Source organism: Emys orbicularis, chromosome 3, assembly GCF_028017835.1.
Source record: "Emys orbicularis isolate rEmyOrb1 chromosome 3, rEmyOrb1.hap1, whole genome shotgun sequence".
Taxonomy (NCBI): Eukaryota; Metazoa; Chordata; order Testudines; family Emydidae; genus Emys; species Emys orbicularis.
This window is the reverse complement of record NC_088685.1, coordinates 8,286,910-8,304,876: the sequence shown is the minus strand read 5'-3', so window position 1 is coordinate 8,304,876 and position 17,967 is coordinate 8,286,910. Positions and strand designations below refer to the sequence as shown.

The window sequence follows — 17,967 nt, the reverse complement described above, 5'->3', positions numbered from 1 at the left end:
CGGATATACACAACATAGGAATTATGTACATGCCTTTTCAGTTACAGGAATAGGTGTGCATAGGTGTTCTGTCATTAGAGTGGCATTAGGTACAGTAGTATGTATGCTGAATCTGTTTAAAAACCACAGATATGTTTGGCACTGGCACTCAGAGCCAGTGAGTAAATGATGCACTAGCTCAGAGTGACTTTCAGATGCATTTTTCTTGCCTATTGTGAGTCTCACTCAATGCTCCAAGGAGCATACACAGTCCAGCTACATAAGCTGGTGAGGTTTTTTATATTCCTAATTCAGATGAGCCATAGAACTGCGGGCCACTTGTGATGATTATGTATTTGTTAAGCAATAATAAGATCCTGTACGACACAAATAAGCTAATCCATGCCTCAGAGATCTTTTGATCTGGAAGACAGAAAAACAAGGTGTGCTGGGAGAAACTGAGATGAGTGAATTCTTCTGGAAGTATTTGGATAAGGAAAGGATAAGATCTGATGGATTAAGAGGCCATGCTACTTTAAGCAAGAGTAGGGGAATCTAGTTTTTGGGCCCTAACCAAATTTCAGTGTAGGTATTCGAAATTATACCCATTGAATAGTACTGCAGTTAAACAGCTGCTGTATTTTATTTGACTGGTGGCTGTACTTTAATAGTGAATTAAGTGATTCCTGTATACGTAGTTTGAATCAAGGTGTTATAAAATTGCAAGACTGGTTAGTACTTTTTTTTTTTTTTTTTTTTTTTAAACAAGTACAGTGGTGTGGCAGCACAAAGCATAGCAGGCAAGTGGAAATCGTATTTTGTCAATTACATCTAGTTTGCAGAATTCAGACGCTTAATAGTTTACTGAAATTCTAGAATATTTATTATTCGAGACCAGTTTAAAACATACTTTAATCCTACTTGTATGGTAATTTATCTTCAAAAGTCAGTAGAGACGCTACTAATCCTCAGACATTCTTAATAGGTAAAATATTTACCTTGTTCACAGAAAACCGAGGCAGAGGTTGTGACTTCTCTAAAACCACAGATAGATTTGGGGTTAGAACTGAGGAATTCTTGTCTGACAATCCCATGATAGTCTGCTAGACCAAGGGCTTTGTCCACACTTTGACCTAGGTCAAAACACTCTACAGTGTGTGGCTGGCTAGTGCACATTACATCCATCTGGACAAGCCCCAAACTGCTTAATTTTTTGGTGCAGTGGGAATTTTTCTCAGAGTTATTTAGACCTAGTTTTGTTGCTATATAATAAAAATTAAGAAATGTATCATGCTGGTAGGATTCTTTTGCTGGATTTCCTAGGACAAGTCACCAAGATAATGTTACTATATTATACAATTGCATCATCACCTAGACCACTGCCAGATCTGCTCTTTTATTCTACCTCCCAAGACGGAATGAATCGAACGATCTTGCTGAAGTCAGTCAATAGCTTTTACTATCTAATTTGTGAAAGGAATGCTTGACGCAAAATAGCCGATGACAGTGAACATCATGGAGGGATGAGAGAAGCAGTTTGCTAGCCTTATACCCACAATAATGAAATGTATACAGGGGGACTAGTTTACAGCAAATGGAAGGGTGAAATCTTTGAGAAGACAGTTGAATCCTTTGAATAGGTTTTTTTGTGAGGGTTATTGGGGTTTGCAGGATATTGAATGAGAATCGGTGAGGTCCTACTGTATGTAAGATGTTATTCAGCATTCACTGACATATCCATTTTCACAGGCAAGAGGACTCTATTTATTATCAAACGGTTCTAAAGCAATTTCAGCCCTGTACTGACGTACACCTTCTTTAGATCATAATACCCACCCACCCAGGCATCTTCTCTTTCTTTTGTTGTTTCCAGTCCCCCCTGTTAAAGTGGGAGGCTTTGTGCTGCAGGTCACGGAAGTGGGATGACTGTCCAGAAAATCTTAACAGTAGATGGCAGCAGATACTGCAGTATGTTTTTCTGCATGTCTCTAACCCAGGTTTTTCCCCCTCCTTTTTAAAGGCTGTGTCATAATAAACAGACGAAGGTGTATCTCCCGGAACCTCCCTTTCCTCATGCTGAGGTAAGCCAATACAGAGGCACCATGTGTGATCAGTGCCAAGATTTAGATGGCTTCCTAAAAGCCAGAGCTCCATGAGCCCATTCTCTTTCTGTGACTAATTCTTTTGGATCTGTGAAATAGTCCTTTTGACCGTTGGTCACACAATTTGGCTTTCATTCCATTATTTATAAAAATCGTTTTTGGGGGAGGAAGATGTCAGAATGTACCATTAACCCGGCCATGATTATCATAAGCCTGATGAAAATGTTACTACGCAATATCCACTCCTCCATTTTACCTGCCTTCGTGGAAAGGGGTCCGATAGCAACATGTTTGTTTTCCCTTATTGAACTCTGAGTAGAAATATGCTCTTTGTTCAAACCAAGCCACTCATTTCAAAGTGCATAGAGACTAAACCTTGCTGTTGGGGATGAAGCTACCTTCCTAATTGAAATGGGCACTCATGTTGTCTAGAGTTAAGAAACTATTAATCTCTATTTCAAGATGCCTTTATCAATATACAAGGAGCTTAAATCATAAGTGCTCAGTGTTGTCTGCTATTTGCAAAGGAGTGTCCTGGGTGAGCATGTTGCTGAAGCAAGTAAGATTGCTTGACTGCTGGCCCTTTGGGATCCTTGCAGAATCAAGGTGTGCATCTCGGGAGCAAAACTTAAATAGATGTGACACAACTTCTGCCTTCAAAGAGACTTTTATATAGAATCCATGTATTGATGGGAACCAATATATCTCCACTTAGAGTAAACGGGAGGCACAGGGGTGAGGACTGAGGAGTGTAGATAGAGGTGGCTTTCTGAGAGAAGAAGGCTAAATTTTCAGAGGAGCCTCTATCTTGTATCAGAGATGGAGCAATTTTGCGCATGCATATTTTGTAGGCTGGCTTGTGTGTATAAATTCCATCATTTGTGCTCAAAAACCATGTGTAAATGCTTTCATGTGCATAGCTGCAGTCACATAGGTGGAGGGCCTCAGATTAAATGCCTTGACCAACACCACCGTCTTTTGCTCTGAGGGGTTTGACCAGTGACCCATCCTTGGAGATGGGTTGGAAATCTCCACTGTCTACCACCTGTATACCTTGCTTTGAGGGCCTGGTGGGTTCCTGTGACATGGATATTGATCTTAACGGTGTTTATAAACTCTTTCACTGTCCGATATTAGGTAGGTTCAGAGTTATTTTAAACAGGGGCCTTGGTTTTACTTGGTTACTTGGCAAATCACAAAAACATTTATTCAAATTAAAAGTTTAGTGATTAAACACAAGAAGGAACAAGAAATTAAAGCAGGCCTTTATATTGAAGCTGTGATGGAGTGATTATGCAAAACAAATGTAGACTTTAATCATGATTTTGACTTTCTTCTTTTGGAGGCAAAATATCAGTCTTATTTTCAGAACAACCTTTCTTTGATGAAAAAGAAAGGATTACTTTTTGATGTGTAGAGAGCATTTACTTATCCTGTTCTTAACAGACACAAGGTGGAGAAGAGACAATAGAAAAGATGGGTGAAATATGGCTTTTGATGATGGTTTTTGAAACGCTGGACTGCTGGTTAGCGATGAGTGAACGCTTTTGCCTGGCAAGTTGGCCACAACACTTGCCGCTTGGATCCTGGCTTATGATCTGGTCAGGGAGTCATCAGATTGGATCTTTTCTTCTTAAACAAGGCAGGCTTGGATGAATACAGTATAGTTGACTTCGGGATTCGATGAAAAGCCAAGAGAGTGAGAGAGAGGCTAAAAGGAATTAAAGGGGGGCAGAAAATAACACAACAAGGGCAGGGAAAATGATGCAGGATCTTATGTGCCTCTGCAGTGCTGGCAGTCGCAGATCCCCACTGATGGGCTGAGGATTGAATGTCATGATAATGTGATGACTTTCAGCACTCACAGGTGAAAACAAAATTAAGGACAGCCCGCCAGCCTTGCTCTCAGAAAGAAAGTCCTTTACATGAGCCAAAATGAGTGGCAGTTCAGAGGGATGGGCTGGGATGGGATGCAAGGTGGGTCGGGAGATGAGTGGGAGAACTGATCTGTACAAGTCTTTTCCAAAGTCTCTCTTTAAGAAACCCAAAAGGGGGAAAAGTGGGCATCCTTGTTCATTGCCCACATTATTTTGTCCAACAATTAGGCCTCAAAGCTGTCACACCAATTCTGGTCTATTAACTTCCAATTCCACATCTATTTTTTTTAACCAAGCTTAAGTTCAACAGTCCTTGGATTATATCAATGTGGCCTTCTTGGTTTAAACCAGGGGTTCTCAAACTTGGGGTCGCAACCCCTCAGGGGGTCGTGAGGTTATTATCTGGGGGATCGTGAGCTGTCAGCCTCCACCCCAAACCCCGCTTCACCTCCAGCATTTATAATAGTGTTAAATTAAAAAAAAAAAGTGTTTTTAATTTATAAGGGGGGGTCACACTCAGAGGCTTGCTGTGTGAAAGGGGTCACCACTAGAAAAGTTTGAGAACCACTGGTTTAAACTAATCCGGCTTCTTTGTCTGATTCTCTTGCACTTGTTACAACATTGTGTGGTAAATAACTTGACCTGTTTTTCTTGGTTATTGTATCATCTTATGAACTTTTACATACTTTTTATATTTGAGTTTGCAATAGGGCTACGCTTTGTAGGCCGAATAGTCACAACGTTCCCATTGAATAGGAGTAGGATCTGGTCCCTAGTGTTCATTCTTCCAGGTGCTGAACTATATTTCAAACAGGGTATGCAGTGAATCAAGAATAATGGAAACGTCCACAGCTAACACCCACACACTGTTCTTAAAAACTTACCCTCGTAAATCAAGTTCCAAAGCCTATTCTCAGAGTGCAAGACACTCTAGCCATACTTCCTGCTTTACCCTGCATCTCTCTGCTTTCCAAAGTGTCCTTGTTGGTCCATAGCATGTCTCTGAAGTGCCTTCTGTTTCTCTGTATGCTCCCTTCCTACCGCCTACCAAAGGTTTTAAGGCTTCACAACTTTTTTTCCACAACACCCAATAAACTGCTTGGTGAAAAAATATCCACCATCAAAGGGTGGATTAATTAAGCAGTCTGTCATGAGGGGTGCGTGTGTTTATGCTGTGTTAACTGCATCCTCTTATTTTAGTGGAGCGTCTTTAATTCCCTGGGCGGCCTGTTGATAATCAGATACCTCCAAACTATTTTACTGCTGTTAAAAAATTTGTCAGCTCCATGTGTAGATTAAGTTAATTACTCTGATATCTAAAAATTGTGAGATACAATTAGAATATTTCCAGTGTTAAGATTAGAGATTGATCTATCCCCGTAAGAAATTTCCTGTGGTCTAAGACCTCTCAAAACCCATATGAACCATGGCTGCAGCCTAGACTGTCAGTTTCACTGGCTTTTAATATAAAATACCTTTCTCCCCTCACCCACAGAAGAAGCAGTAAAATCACCCTGGGGACAGTGGTGAGGATCTGTTACAGCTAAAACAGCGTCTTTATTCCAGGAATTACTATAAACAGCAACAATTGAATTCCAAACTGTTATATTAACACCACAATGTATAAAGATGCTGTAGCACTATCTAGTAAAATCTCAGGTAATTCACTTCAACACAGTATGATTATGGAGGTGGGAATAATTTATACCCCTGATCCAGTCCATTTAAGTCAATAGAAAGATTTACTACAGTGGGCTTTGGATCAGGCTTCTGATGGGAAATGAGGGAATGACCTGACTGGGACTGTTACGGGTATAGACAGGCCATTGTTTTGTTCTGTGCCTACCACTCTGGGATCCTGGTCCATGACTACGGCTCCTAGGCACTATGGTAATACACATAATTCATAAGGACAAATAGTATAGCGAGTACTGCTGATTCCACAGTAATGCCCTCTAACACAAATGAGGGGTTTGTAGCTACAACTGGTTGTGTGCACTGGGGATTTGAACTGTCCTCTGCTGGCCCCTGGTGATGGAATCAAGGCTCTAATGGGTCTCTTCATTGCTAATTCCTGTCGTTTACTAACCACTTTGCAAATTCAGGTTTTATAGTGGTGACAAGTGCTCAGGCACATTGAAAACTTGCCCCATATTAAAAAGTGCATGATGAGTCTGCTAGTCCATCTAGGGCAGAGGTTTTCAACCTGTGAGGCGTGCCCCCCTTCATGGGAGTGAGCAGCAGTGCCAGGCAGCTTGGGCCAGCCTCACGCCACCTCCACCCCCTGACTCGCCTCTTTTTATCTGGGGTGGGGGGCGGGGCAACCAAAAATTGTAACTCAAGGGGGGGAGAAGGGGGAGCTCAGCTCAAAAAGTTTGAAAACTGCTGATCTAGGGCTTCTGGTAAGGTCATAAATTACAGGAGTGAGGTGCACTTCAGGAGAACACACAGATCAGATTTATAGCCCCCAAGTTTGCTTCCCTTTTATTTTATAAAATACATGGATCCAACTTTATTAAAAAAAGCGGTAAACACCTACAACCCACCCTCCAAAGCACTACCATATCCCTGTGCCAGGCTCCAGTGCTCTCCACTATGCATTTGTTTACTCTAAGCATTTGGGTAGCTTTCAGGGAGGCAATTATCTGCTATTACCCTGATTGGTTCCCTGAGCTGCAACGCAATCCTTCTTATTGTGCTCCCATATCCACTGATGGTTTAATATTACCATGCTGTGTAAAAGGGGTGGAGGTGCATCTGGTTTGGTTTTGGTTTTTTTCCTTTTGGGAAATGTAGAAGCTAGACTGAAAAATATAAACAAAGGAAAAAACTCTGGTAATTGAGGCAGTGTGTGAGTATCTGCAAGGTATTTATATGGCCTCTGTGAGATAGGAAAGTACTAGTGTTCCCATTGTACAGAGGGGGAAATCAGAGGCTAAGTGACTTGCCCAAGGTCATACAGGCAGTACCTGTGGTGGAGCAGGGACTTGAACCCAGTTCTCCCAAGTTCTAGGTTAGAGTCCTAACCATTAGATCAGGGGTAGGCAACCTATGGCACACGTGCCGAAGGCGGCACGTGAGCTGATTTTCAGTGGCACTCCCACTGCCCAGGTCCTGGCCACCGCTCCGGGGGCCTCTGCATTTTAATTTAATTTTAAATGAAGTTTCTTAAACATTTTAAAAACCTTACTTACTTTACATACAACAATAGTTTAGTTCTATATTATAGACTTATAGAACGAGACCTTCTAAAAACGTTAAAATGTTTTACTGGCACGCAGAACCTTAAATCAGAGTGAATAAATGAAGACTCGGCACATCACTTCTGAAAGGTTGCCGACCCCTGCATTAGACCATCCTGTCTGTGTGTGTGTGTGTGTGCGCGCGTGTGCGCAGATACAGAATTTCTTTTTAAATCCATGAATCAATCATTTCATGGGAAGGGGACTGTTCAATGGGAATTCAAGGGCACTGTTAATGAGTATCAGAAACATGAATTAAATTATCACTTGTGTGGAAACAGCATTTAGACAGGACTCTTTCTGATAGAATAATTGTATGGCGCTTTTTTCAATGGTAGGTTTATGGCATTTGAACAGAGATCAGCTGATGAGCTCAGAGCATCTTTGGGAGAATGGAGTAAGAGAAATTACTCAAATGCACATGTCAGTTATTTAGATGAGCAGCAGCAGCGTGCTTGGTGCTGTATGCCAGTGGAGGAGGGCAGTCCTGGAAACTGAGGCCCTCTATCCACAAAACAAATACAGTATAGGCAGCAGAGTCCAGTCTGCTCCTGAAACTGGAAGTTCCCATTACCCAGATAAATGTCCAGTTCTTTTTTTGTTTTTTTGTCATTCTAAGCTTCTATCTTTGGGGCAATACCTTGGGAGCAATGAGTTACCCAGGTGGGTAACCATTACTCTTATTATATGAGAAGGTAAATAGAAGTACCTGATTTGCCTTCTCTACCATTCATACACCTCGGCCCTATCGCCTCTTCTGTCTCCTCTCTAAACTAAACCTTTCCAATCTGCTCAGTCTCTCCAAGCCTCTAACTCTCGTCACCGGTCTCTGAACCCCCTTATTTCTGCTATATCCTTTGTGAGATAGATGACATAAAATGAACATGGAATTCTACCCCTTAGAGCACCCTAAACACTTCCTCTCCCTCCTTGTTGTTTATCCCTTTCACCTAATTGTAGATATATTGCATGTCTCCTCCCTTTGATCATTACATAGCATTCATTGTTCTCCTGGAAGGTGCTGTTTCCTAATGTCACTGAATTGATTGTATAGGGAATCCTACTCTGCCACTATTGCAGGCAAGAAACCTAGGCTAAGATTTTCAAAGCGACCTAGTAATAAAGTTAATGGAAATTGGATGCTCAAATGCCTTGAGCAGCTTTGAAAATTTCTGCTGTTTTTCTTTTACTGGAGCAGCAGTTAAATGGGAAAGTTTTTCAAGTGAGTTTCTCCATAATGGCTGGGCCTGCAAGTCTCTGCTGCAAGAAAGTTAGTATCTGCCAGTAGGATTTTAGTGGACACTGCAGCCAGTAATTTCTCAAGAGGAAGAGCAGAGGTATGGGAAGAGCAATATGATGGGAAAATATTCAAAAATGGATGACCAATATCTGGACAGTTCTCGCCTCTGTTCATACAGCTGCACCAGTTCTGTTTTCACAAGCAGTTTTTGTGACTGGAAGGGCTAAGAGCTTGTACTGAGGCAACTTTAGAAGCGTCTACCAAGTTAAAAAACAAAATGAAACAAATATTTTGAGTTTAGGGGATTAGTAAAGAGAGATGGATGGAGTCTTTTATCTCTAGGACGTTGCTTTGACTCTAGTCCAGAGACAAAATTTTCAAATGTGACTAAGGGCTTGACTACACGTGAAAATTAACCTGGAATAAGGTAGGGTGTGAGTTTAAAGCAGATGAATCATTCTTGCTTTAACTTTGTGTGTAGATGCTCTTATTCTGAAATAAGAGTGCCTTATTCCAAACTAGCTTAATTCACTGCCAAGGAGAAATGGCTAGAAAATAGGCTATTGTTTTTTGACTGCAAGTAGCTGGGGTGGAAGTAATTTGGATTGTTTGCTATGGAAAAACTAGCACTCTTTAGCTCGATCTTTGTTTCCTTCCTTCATATACTGGCTCCAGCTCACCATATTCAAAGCAATAAATACCAGGAATTAAGTGATGCTTCTACAGCAGAAGGCCTCTGTTAGAGGTGGCCTATAGAGGGGACAAGGAAGGTGAAGTAACACATGCATCACTCCCTCCCTCCTTGATAAAATAGAGGCATAGCTATCCGAATTTTTGGATGCAGAACGCACACAGAATAAATGGCAATAAATTTTGGCTTTGCTGAACAAAGGGTACACAATGGTTACATAGATTTATCCAGTTTATAGTAGCCGTTACCGACCCCGTAAATCATGTCTACTGCTTTAAAGGGAAACATAGCCATTTGGGATTTTAAAAAAACCACACAACAAAAAACTCCCCATAGTTTAGGTTCAATACACTTTACTGTCTCTTATCTCTGAAGCTTTCAGTCAATAAAGAATCTTTCCACAGAAAGAGGGGTCCTAAATGTTTCATGTTTCTGAAAGCTAAAGCTTCAAGACACAATTTTGGAGATACAGATTGGATAAGCACCAGCCAATGCTGCTGACCCTGGCTTGTTGCAGATGGTGCCGTTTTTAACATGGTTTGGTAATCATTGTTATGCTTCTCTATATTAAAGAGACAAGGTGGGTGAGGTAATATCTTTTTATTAGACCGACTTTTGTTGGAGAGAGAGACAAGCTTTCAAGCTTACAGGAGCTCTTCCGTGTAAGTGAAAAAGCTTGTCTCTTTCACCAACTGAAGTTGGTCCAAAAAAAGATATTACCTCACTCACCTTCTCTCTCTAATATCCTGGGACTAACATGGCTAGAAGTGCACTGCAAACAATTCTCTTCTCTTAGACATTTTCAAATGTGTTCATGTAGCCCATTTCCTCTTCAGATCTCAAAGACGTTTACAGATTTTCACCAATTAAATCCCCCTAATACACTGGTGAGGTAGAGAAGTATTGGTTGTTAGGCCCATTTTACAGATTTAATTTTCTGCCTTTTTTTTTTTGAGTAACTAGAATGGATCATTCCAGACATTATCAAGCAACCAGGTGTTTCTCATGTGTGCGAGGTCTCTAATGTTTTTATGTATGGCCGGCAGTCATACTACCTCAGGCCATGGCTTCATCAGATATCACAACTTGGAGCAGTCCTGATCAATAACTTTTTGGGACCTCCATGAAACATATCATGCTGCAAGGAATAGTGGTGGGGATTCAGTAAGTAGCATCTTCTTGAATCAGTCCTGAATGAATGCCCCCATACTTGATGATTACCTGTTCTGTTCATTCCCTGAGGGCACCTGACATTGACCACTGTCAGAAGAAAGGATACTAGGCTAGATGGACCTTTGGTCTGATCCAGTATGGCCGTTCTTATGTACTGTGCTGGAGCATACAGTGCTGCTGGAGATATAAAACCAAGGCCCAAGACATTTGTGATCATTTAAAGAATCTCTGGCTCTCATGATAAGCACAAGAAGCTGCTTTGAAGGTGCTCAGAGGTTTGGAAGGTGGATTAGTGAGCAGGGTGCAGGTGAGATGGCCAGAGTTGCACAACAAATTAAATGATCACATGATCTTGGACAATATAGAACTTGCGTACGTTTATAAAGATACATTTTACAGTGCATCACATGTGTATGAATCTAAACATATGCAGATAAAATAAGTCAGGTCTTTGATAATCTTCTGACTTAATGGTTCCCCCATTGCTTAGCAAAGGTTTGAGTGCTTTGTGTAAAAAGAATGGGAGATTGTGGATCTGTGTACTAGTAGAGTGATTTGGGATCTTTGGAAGAAAGGTATTATATAATTGCCAGTCATAGGAATGTCAGTAATTATTACAATTTTCCGGGAGCCTTTCCCTGGTTCTGTGGCACATCACACATCCACTTTGGTTTCCAGAATATAAATTCCCCACGTACTCCACTGAAACAAGATTTACAACTTCAGGTTTAGGATTTTGACATAGCTCTGACATGTGCTGCAGTTAGCTTTTGGAACTGTTTCCCTTCTAGGATCTATTCGATTCCAATCATTTACAGGATCAAACTTGTTTTGCCTATTGTCTGCTAAGCCGCTCTGCAGCCAGCTCTTATTACTGGAGGCAACATTTAGATTCTAAATATTGCACTCCAGATGCTTCAATCAGAAATCTTTACCAGCCTTAATTATAGGAGTGTTTGCAAGACTGAGTGCATATTAACTGCCACAGCAGTCATTGGATGCATATTCAAATTTTCCATTTAAAAGCTGAATTGGAATTTGATATTATTGTCAAGTTGCAGGAGGTGGGGTGCCTCAGACTTCCATATTGCAAAGACGTAGAGAAAGTCATAAGCCCTTTCTCTGTGATGTTGTGGTTAATTCTCTGTGATCCAAGAGCCCACGTGGCAAATCTGATGGACTGGGCCTGCAGTTTCCATCCTGTACATCAGACCCCAAAGGTAGTGCTGCCAATCAAACCCTGCTTGTGATCCATTTCTGTGCTGGAGTGTAGTTTTACATTGCCTGTGGAGCAGCAGGCAGGCAAACCAACGGCCAAACACATCAAAGATAAAATGGTGCCAGAAAGCCGTTTTAGAAGAAGCTGAAAAGGACGGAAGGTGGAAGTGAGAGAAGAGGAGAAAGTACTTATTTGTCCAACGTGTAGCAGGGCTTCTGTCATAACCTGGAATTGAGTGCAAGTTTCTGTGTTGCATATTCCAGTGTCAGTATTGCATTGACTACAGCGGGGGTAGGCAACCTATGGCACGTGTGCTGAAGGCAGCACGCGAGCTGATTTTCGGTGGCACTCACACTGCCCGGGTCCTGGCCACCGGTCCGGGGGGCTCTGCATTTTAATTTAATTTTAAATGAAGCTTCTTAAACGTTTTAAAAACCTTATTTACTTTACATACAACAGTAGTTTAGTTATATATTATAGACTTATAGAAAGAGACCTTCTAAAAATGTTAAAATGTATTACTGGTACACGAAACCTTAAATTAGAGTGAATAAATGAAGACTCGGCACACCACTTCTGAAAGGTTGCCGACCCCTGGACTACAGAGACCGCTAGTGGTTTAGCCTGACCAATTGCAAACAGTGTTCATTGCTGCTGAACTTGAGTAACAACCTGCATATACGGTACCTCCAGAACTTGTAGGTGGATGGTGGTTTTTATTTCTTGTTCAGATATTGTGTACCCAATAAACGTTGCTGTTTTACAGCAGAGGCATTCATGTTGCTTAGCAATACAGAAAAGTGATCAGTGCTGCCCCAAGTTGCATCCGAAGAAGTGGGCTGTAGCCCACGAAAGCTTATGCTCAAATAAATTTGTTAGTTTCTAAGGTGCCACAAGTACTCCTGTTCTTTTTCCAAGAAACTTCGAGTCTGAGTTAAACATAACACGGCAAGAGATGATAGATAAATAAAAGGGAGCCGAGCTCTGGAAAGGCAAGAGTTACAGCAGTGAAAGACCACGAGGTGCTTATTTTAACGCACTCTTCCTCTTGGTTTGTCTTCTAAAATTGAATGTAGTACAATGAAGAATGAAGCTCTCTGGCTGTAAGTCATGGTATGCACGTTGGTGTGTACAGTGCCATTCACTCACAAGCAGGATTGTACAGGGTTTCTGGCGAACTGCACAGATGCTTTTGGAAGCACATTGCATGAGCCTGTGTTGCAAATTCCTGCAGCCTGAATGACTGCTACACTTGGCAGCAGACAGCACTGTGTGTTCGGGGGGGTTTAAATTAAGAGCCCCAATTCTTTTATATACCGACTAGCTGGGAAAGAAAAATCACTCCAACGTTTCCTTTGACTTTATTGATTTATTTAAAATGTTTCATTTTCTCAATTTCTTAAACCATTGTTCCATATGTAGTCCATCTATTCAGATAGCAGTTTCCTCAATTCAGAAAGTCAAGGTGTTCAGAGACTATGGCGATGGAGCATATAAGTACTGAGAGAATCTAATCCGATTGTGTCCGGAGGATACATTTTTTTTTATTAAATCCAGGCTCCTCCCAACACTCTGGGCAAGTTGGATCCTCATTTTACAGATGGAGAAACCAGAGGCAGAGGAAATAAAGCAAAGCTCTACTCTGAAAAGTGGCTTCATAAACTTTGCACCATTTAATAAGGGGATCTGCCCCCTCTGTGTATTCAGTCATAGTTGGCTGACCTTAAGGGAAAAAAGTAATTTTTACTGCATTTCTTTTAGTCTGGCAGAGCCAACCTAGGTAAGAGAGGGCAAGCTGGAGTCTGTTCCTTCTTGTGGCTCATCAGAAGAGGGTTCCTGTGATTTGAATCTGTTACATCTAAATCCAGTAGTGACACATGTTGCTGAGGGCAGAATTTCTCAGCATTAACATGACCTGCAAAGAACCCACGTTAACTCTCGGATCCCCTAGTGTGTTCGGTGAGACAGCAGCTAGAAAGAGCAGCTTTTTACCAGTAAACTGAGGATACTTTACTCTGGAAATCATTGAGAAGCACTACATGGGGAACCTCTGCAGAGCCACCTTTCAGAATAGTATTACAGGAAGTCAGGAGCATAACTCTGAAAGTTCCCAAGTCCAGTCCTGTGCTCAGCTCTCCAGACCACACCTCCCTCAGAATGTTTACTGCAACAGTGACTCAGTGAGCTCAAGTCTTATGGAATATGTGGGAGTGAGCCATGTAATAGATTATAAATAACCAGCTATATATTGGGGTTGGGGGTGTGTGTGTCTGTATATGCACAAACACACAGACACACACAATAATATAATAATAGCCGAGCATAGATGTGCGAAAAGTTGGTAAAGTCTCATTATTATTTTATTTCAGCTCATTCAGACAAACAAACTGAAGCACTATCCCAGTATCCATGGAGATTTCAGCAATGATTTCAAACAGCCGTGCGTTGTGTTCACTGGACATCCCTCCCTCAGGTTTGGGGATGTGGTGCACTTTATGGAGCTGTGGGGAAAATCTAGCCTTAACACTGTTATATTTACGGGTAAGTGAAGTGTGCTGTTCACAGTACAGACCTGGTAATGTGTCATATGTTCTTGTTGGACCAGATTCCCAGGGCCTCCCTTGTTCCCGGGTTTGATGACTTCAGTAGGAGCTTGTTCAAGTGAGGCTCTCAGGATTGACATCAGTGACAAATAATTTATACTGCATTTCATTCCTGTTAGCCCTGCGGAGTTGATTCTTGCCCTGCATAGCCAGTCCTTGCCTTTTGTAAGCAAGATCTTTGTATGTACTGCAGTAAAATGCCTACAAGAGATCAGCTCTTGGATGAAGAGCAGTTGGCTCAAGCTGAGCCCTGCCAAGACAGAAGCGATGCCGATTGGAAAAAGGAAATGCTTTGATAAGCTGGCCAAGCCTTTGTCTCCAACTTCTATCAAAAGCATACAGCCCTTATTCATCAAAGTGGTACAAAATCTCAGGGTCCTCTTAGACTTCTTGCTACTCTGGGATGACCAGGTAGACTCAGTTTCCAAAATGCCTCCCTTTACCTCCAGCTTGCTAGGAAACTTCATTCCTACCTTCTGGCTGGGGACCTAGCCACAGTGACCTATGAGTTGTCACCTCCAGGCTGGATTACTTTAGCTGACTGTATCTGAAGCTGAATGTGAAGATGATACACAGGTTCCAGCTGATCCAGAACGGGGCTGCCTACTGTCTCCCTGGCTCAGGCACTGAGAGCAAGCCTGTGCTCAAGTCCCTCCACATTCCCCCAGTCAGCTTCCGATGCCAGTTTAAGGCCTTGGTCCTAATTTTCAAAGCAATTAATGGATCAAGCTCCTGCCGTGTCAAAGGCGGATTGTGATCTATGAACGACTGGGACAGGTGCATTCCTCTGTGACAATGCAGATCCCAAAGCCCAGGACAAAGCCCATGAGAGCTGGGAAGGAAACCTCCTCTAAGGAGAACAATCTTCCAGAAGTGATCAGAGTTTGACCATCGTTAGGAAATGTTGTAAAGCCTTCCTCCCTGAGAAAGCCTTTCCACCATCCCTGCCCCAAGCAGAGTTCTGGCCCTGTACTGGGAAAAGTGCTAGAGACTCCGCTTTTTTCTCTGGAAGGTGCCCTGATACTATGGTGAGGAGACAGCTCCGTAGACAGTCACGTGCATCCCCATTGAAAAGGCAGGATATAGTCCCCCTATTAAACAGACACTACATTTTGTCACTAATGAAAGCCAGAAGAGGCCTATTTGCAAGCAAAGCATGAGCCCTCCTGAGGACTGGCTATGGATTTTTGTACCATACTCAGTGTTATCTGGGTAGTCACTCCATCATTAGCTGCTTTAGCTCTGATTCCAATAGCTGGCAACGCTGCCATATAGCAGCATACCGCTTTGGAAATACCGAACCTCAGGCCTATTCCAGACTCCTTAGTTTAGGGCCAGGTTCTGATGTCCTCATGTTGATTAGTACCTTACTCCACAAGTAGTCCCATGGAAATTAATGTAACTACTCATGCAGTAAGGTATTACCCAACATGAGCAAGGGTAGCAGAATCTGGCCCTTACTGAGAAGGTGTTTCATTCTGAGCCTTCCTGCAAGGAGAAGCAAGTGTCCCATCAGATACTAAAATGTACTCATTTTGAGATCTGAAGAAATAGAGCAGGTTCTCTTATTTATATAGCTGCTTCACAATGCTATTAGGAGATCCTAAAGCTGGTGGCCAAAGCTTAGCGCGTGAGTGAGCATTGGCACTGACCCAGCCTATGTGAGGCCTCCTGAGACATGCAGCATTGCATTCGCTATGGTTTCTTATAGTGAGTTTAGTTCAGTCAGGTTGTCATTGACAGCCCTGCGAAGAACAGCCTATTCTCCAAACAGAGGTAGGGCAGTGAGGGAGCAAGCTTTTCCATATCCTTCCACCAGCGGTCCCTCCAGTGAAATTGAGGCACAACCCAGCATTGTGCCTCACTGCCAAATTTCCTCCCATAGTTCTCCACAGGTTCAAGTAATGGTGGAAGAAGACATCCACAAGAGTTGGGTGTGTGTTTGTTTGGGTTTTTACCACCATGTCTCCTAACTCAGTTCTGAATCAGAGTCATGGCTGTACTTACACTTCCGCAATTGTTACCCAAGTGGAAAACTATGGGTCTGAATTTTACTAGCATAGACAAGACCTAGGAGTGTCATGGAAGTTTGGGGAAAGTTTCTGGCACTCTTTAAGTACATGCCCAACAAGGATGCCAGTTAGTACCAGCCATTGTGGGTTTAGTGAGGAAGCACCAATCCTCTAGAAACTGGTCTGAGGTCGCTACCAAAAATCACATAAGCTGCAGAACAGCCATCTGATGACAGCAGCTTTCAGTTACTACTACCTGTACTAGAATGCACTGGTAGCATGGAGGTAAAAAAGGTGAATATCCTACTCTATTGCTTGCTGTCCTGAGTTATCCAGTTCTCTACAGATCCACTAGGATTATGGTAGAATATTTGTTGAATAGTTCCTTATTCTTCCATGAGTCTTTGGGCTGGTCTACACTAGGGGGGGGGGATCGATCCAAGATACGCAACTTCAGCTACGCGAATAGTGTAGCTGAAGTCGAAGTATCTTGGATCGAATTACCTGGGGTCCAGACGGCGCGGGATCGACGGCTGCGGCTCCCCCGTCGACTGCGCTACCGCCGCTCGCTCTGGTGGAGTTCCGGAGTCGACGGTGAGCGCGTTCGGGGATCGATATATCGCGTCTTAACGAGACGCGATATATCGATCCCGGATAAATCGATTGCTACCCGCCGATACGGCGGGTAGTGAAGACGTACCCTAATACTGACACCTAGCCTAAACTAAAAGGAGTAATTATGAGGAAAATGGTGAAAATGTATTTGCTGAAGGTGACACTTATGCAAAATCATCTTGAAATATGAAGTTTTTGTGTTGGATTTTTGTCAGGCTGAGAAACCAGGCCACTCAGGTGGGTTTGTGATACTGAAAAATGGTAAATTGTGCTTTTTTTTTTTTTTTTTTGATCTGATTAAAACTAAGAGATGCTGTTTTGTCTTGATTAAATTTGTTATAGAAAAATCAGGCAATAATGCTTTCAGATGAAATGGTGCTGCTCTGTTGCTTGATTGAGCTAAGACTAATTGTGGGCATAATTTTCATCAAATTAACTGAAAATAACTAGGGGGAAAAAAGAGAAATCCATAAGTGAATTAACATTGCCAAACGACAGCTTGTCTAGACTAGGACATGGTAATAGGGAGAGGAATTGGGCAATCTTTGTTCCTGAGACATCAAATATCTTCTGCATTTTTTTTTTCCTCTCCCAGAGCCTGACTTTTCTTATCTGGAGGCTCTGGCTCCTTATCAACCTCTGGCTATGAAATGCGTTTACTGCCCCATCGACACGAGACTGAATTTTATTCAGGTGTCCAAGTTACTCAAAGAAGTCCAGGTAATGAAATCTCTCTTGCTTTCCCTTTATATTTATACACCTACACCCACCCACCCAAAGGATACTTTCACTGTGGATGATCTTTATATTAAAGAAATGACTCTTTGTGTTTTCTTGTTTTGCCAAGTCTCTATAAGAGAGCACACAGCATATGCCTCCTCTTCTAATGGCCTGCACTGAAATGTGTACAAAATGGCCACCAGTCTCCAGACAGTGGACTTTAAACATTTAACGGCTCACTATGCAAAGTAGCAGTAGGTATGTAGCATAAAACATCACACATTTCCAAGATTGAGCCTTTTAGCAGTTTATAAACGCAATCATTTTTCCTTTTGAATCTTTCCTACTTGTTTAAATATGCCCTGGATGTGTGTGATAAGTATTTATGTCCCAAAAGTGCAAAGTGTGCTGGGTTCCCTCAGCTTCATCAACTTCAGTTAACTCCACCATCGCCTGGTCCCTCAGGCCTATAATCACAGCCTCCTCTTTGATGC

General features: G+C 42.2%; 1 protein-coding gene across 1 annotated transcript in view; it reads left to right on the top strand.

The window, feature by feature from the left end:
• INTS9 (integrator complex subunit 9) overlaps positions 1-17,967 on the top strand; it is an 85,412-nt gene that overhangs the window by 48,917 nt on the left and 18,528 nt on the right. The window contains exons 11-13 of the mRNA XM_065400917.1: positions 2,000-2,060; positions 13,893-14,064; positions 17,349-17,473. Coding sequence (XP_065256989.1) covers positions 2,000-2,060; positions 13,893-14,064; positions 17,349-17,473 — 358 coding nt within the window. The remainder of the gene's footprint in view (positions 1-1,999; positions 2,061-13,892; positions 14,065-17,348; positions 17,474-17,967) is intronic.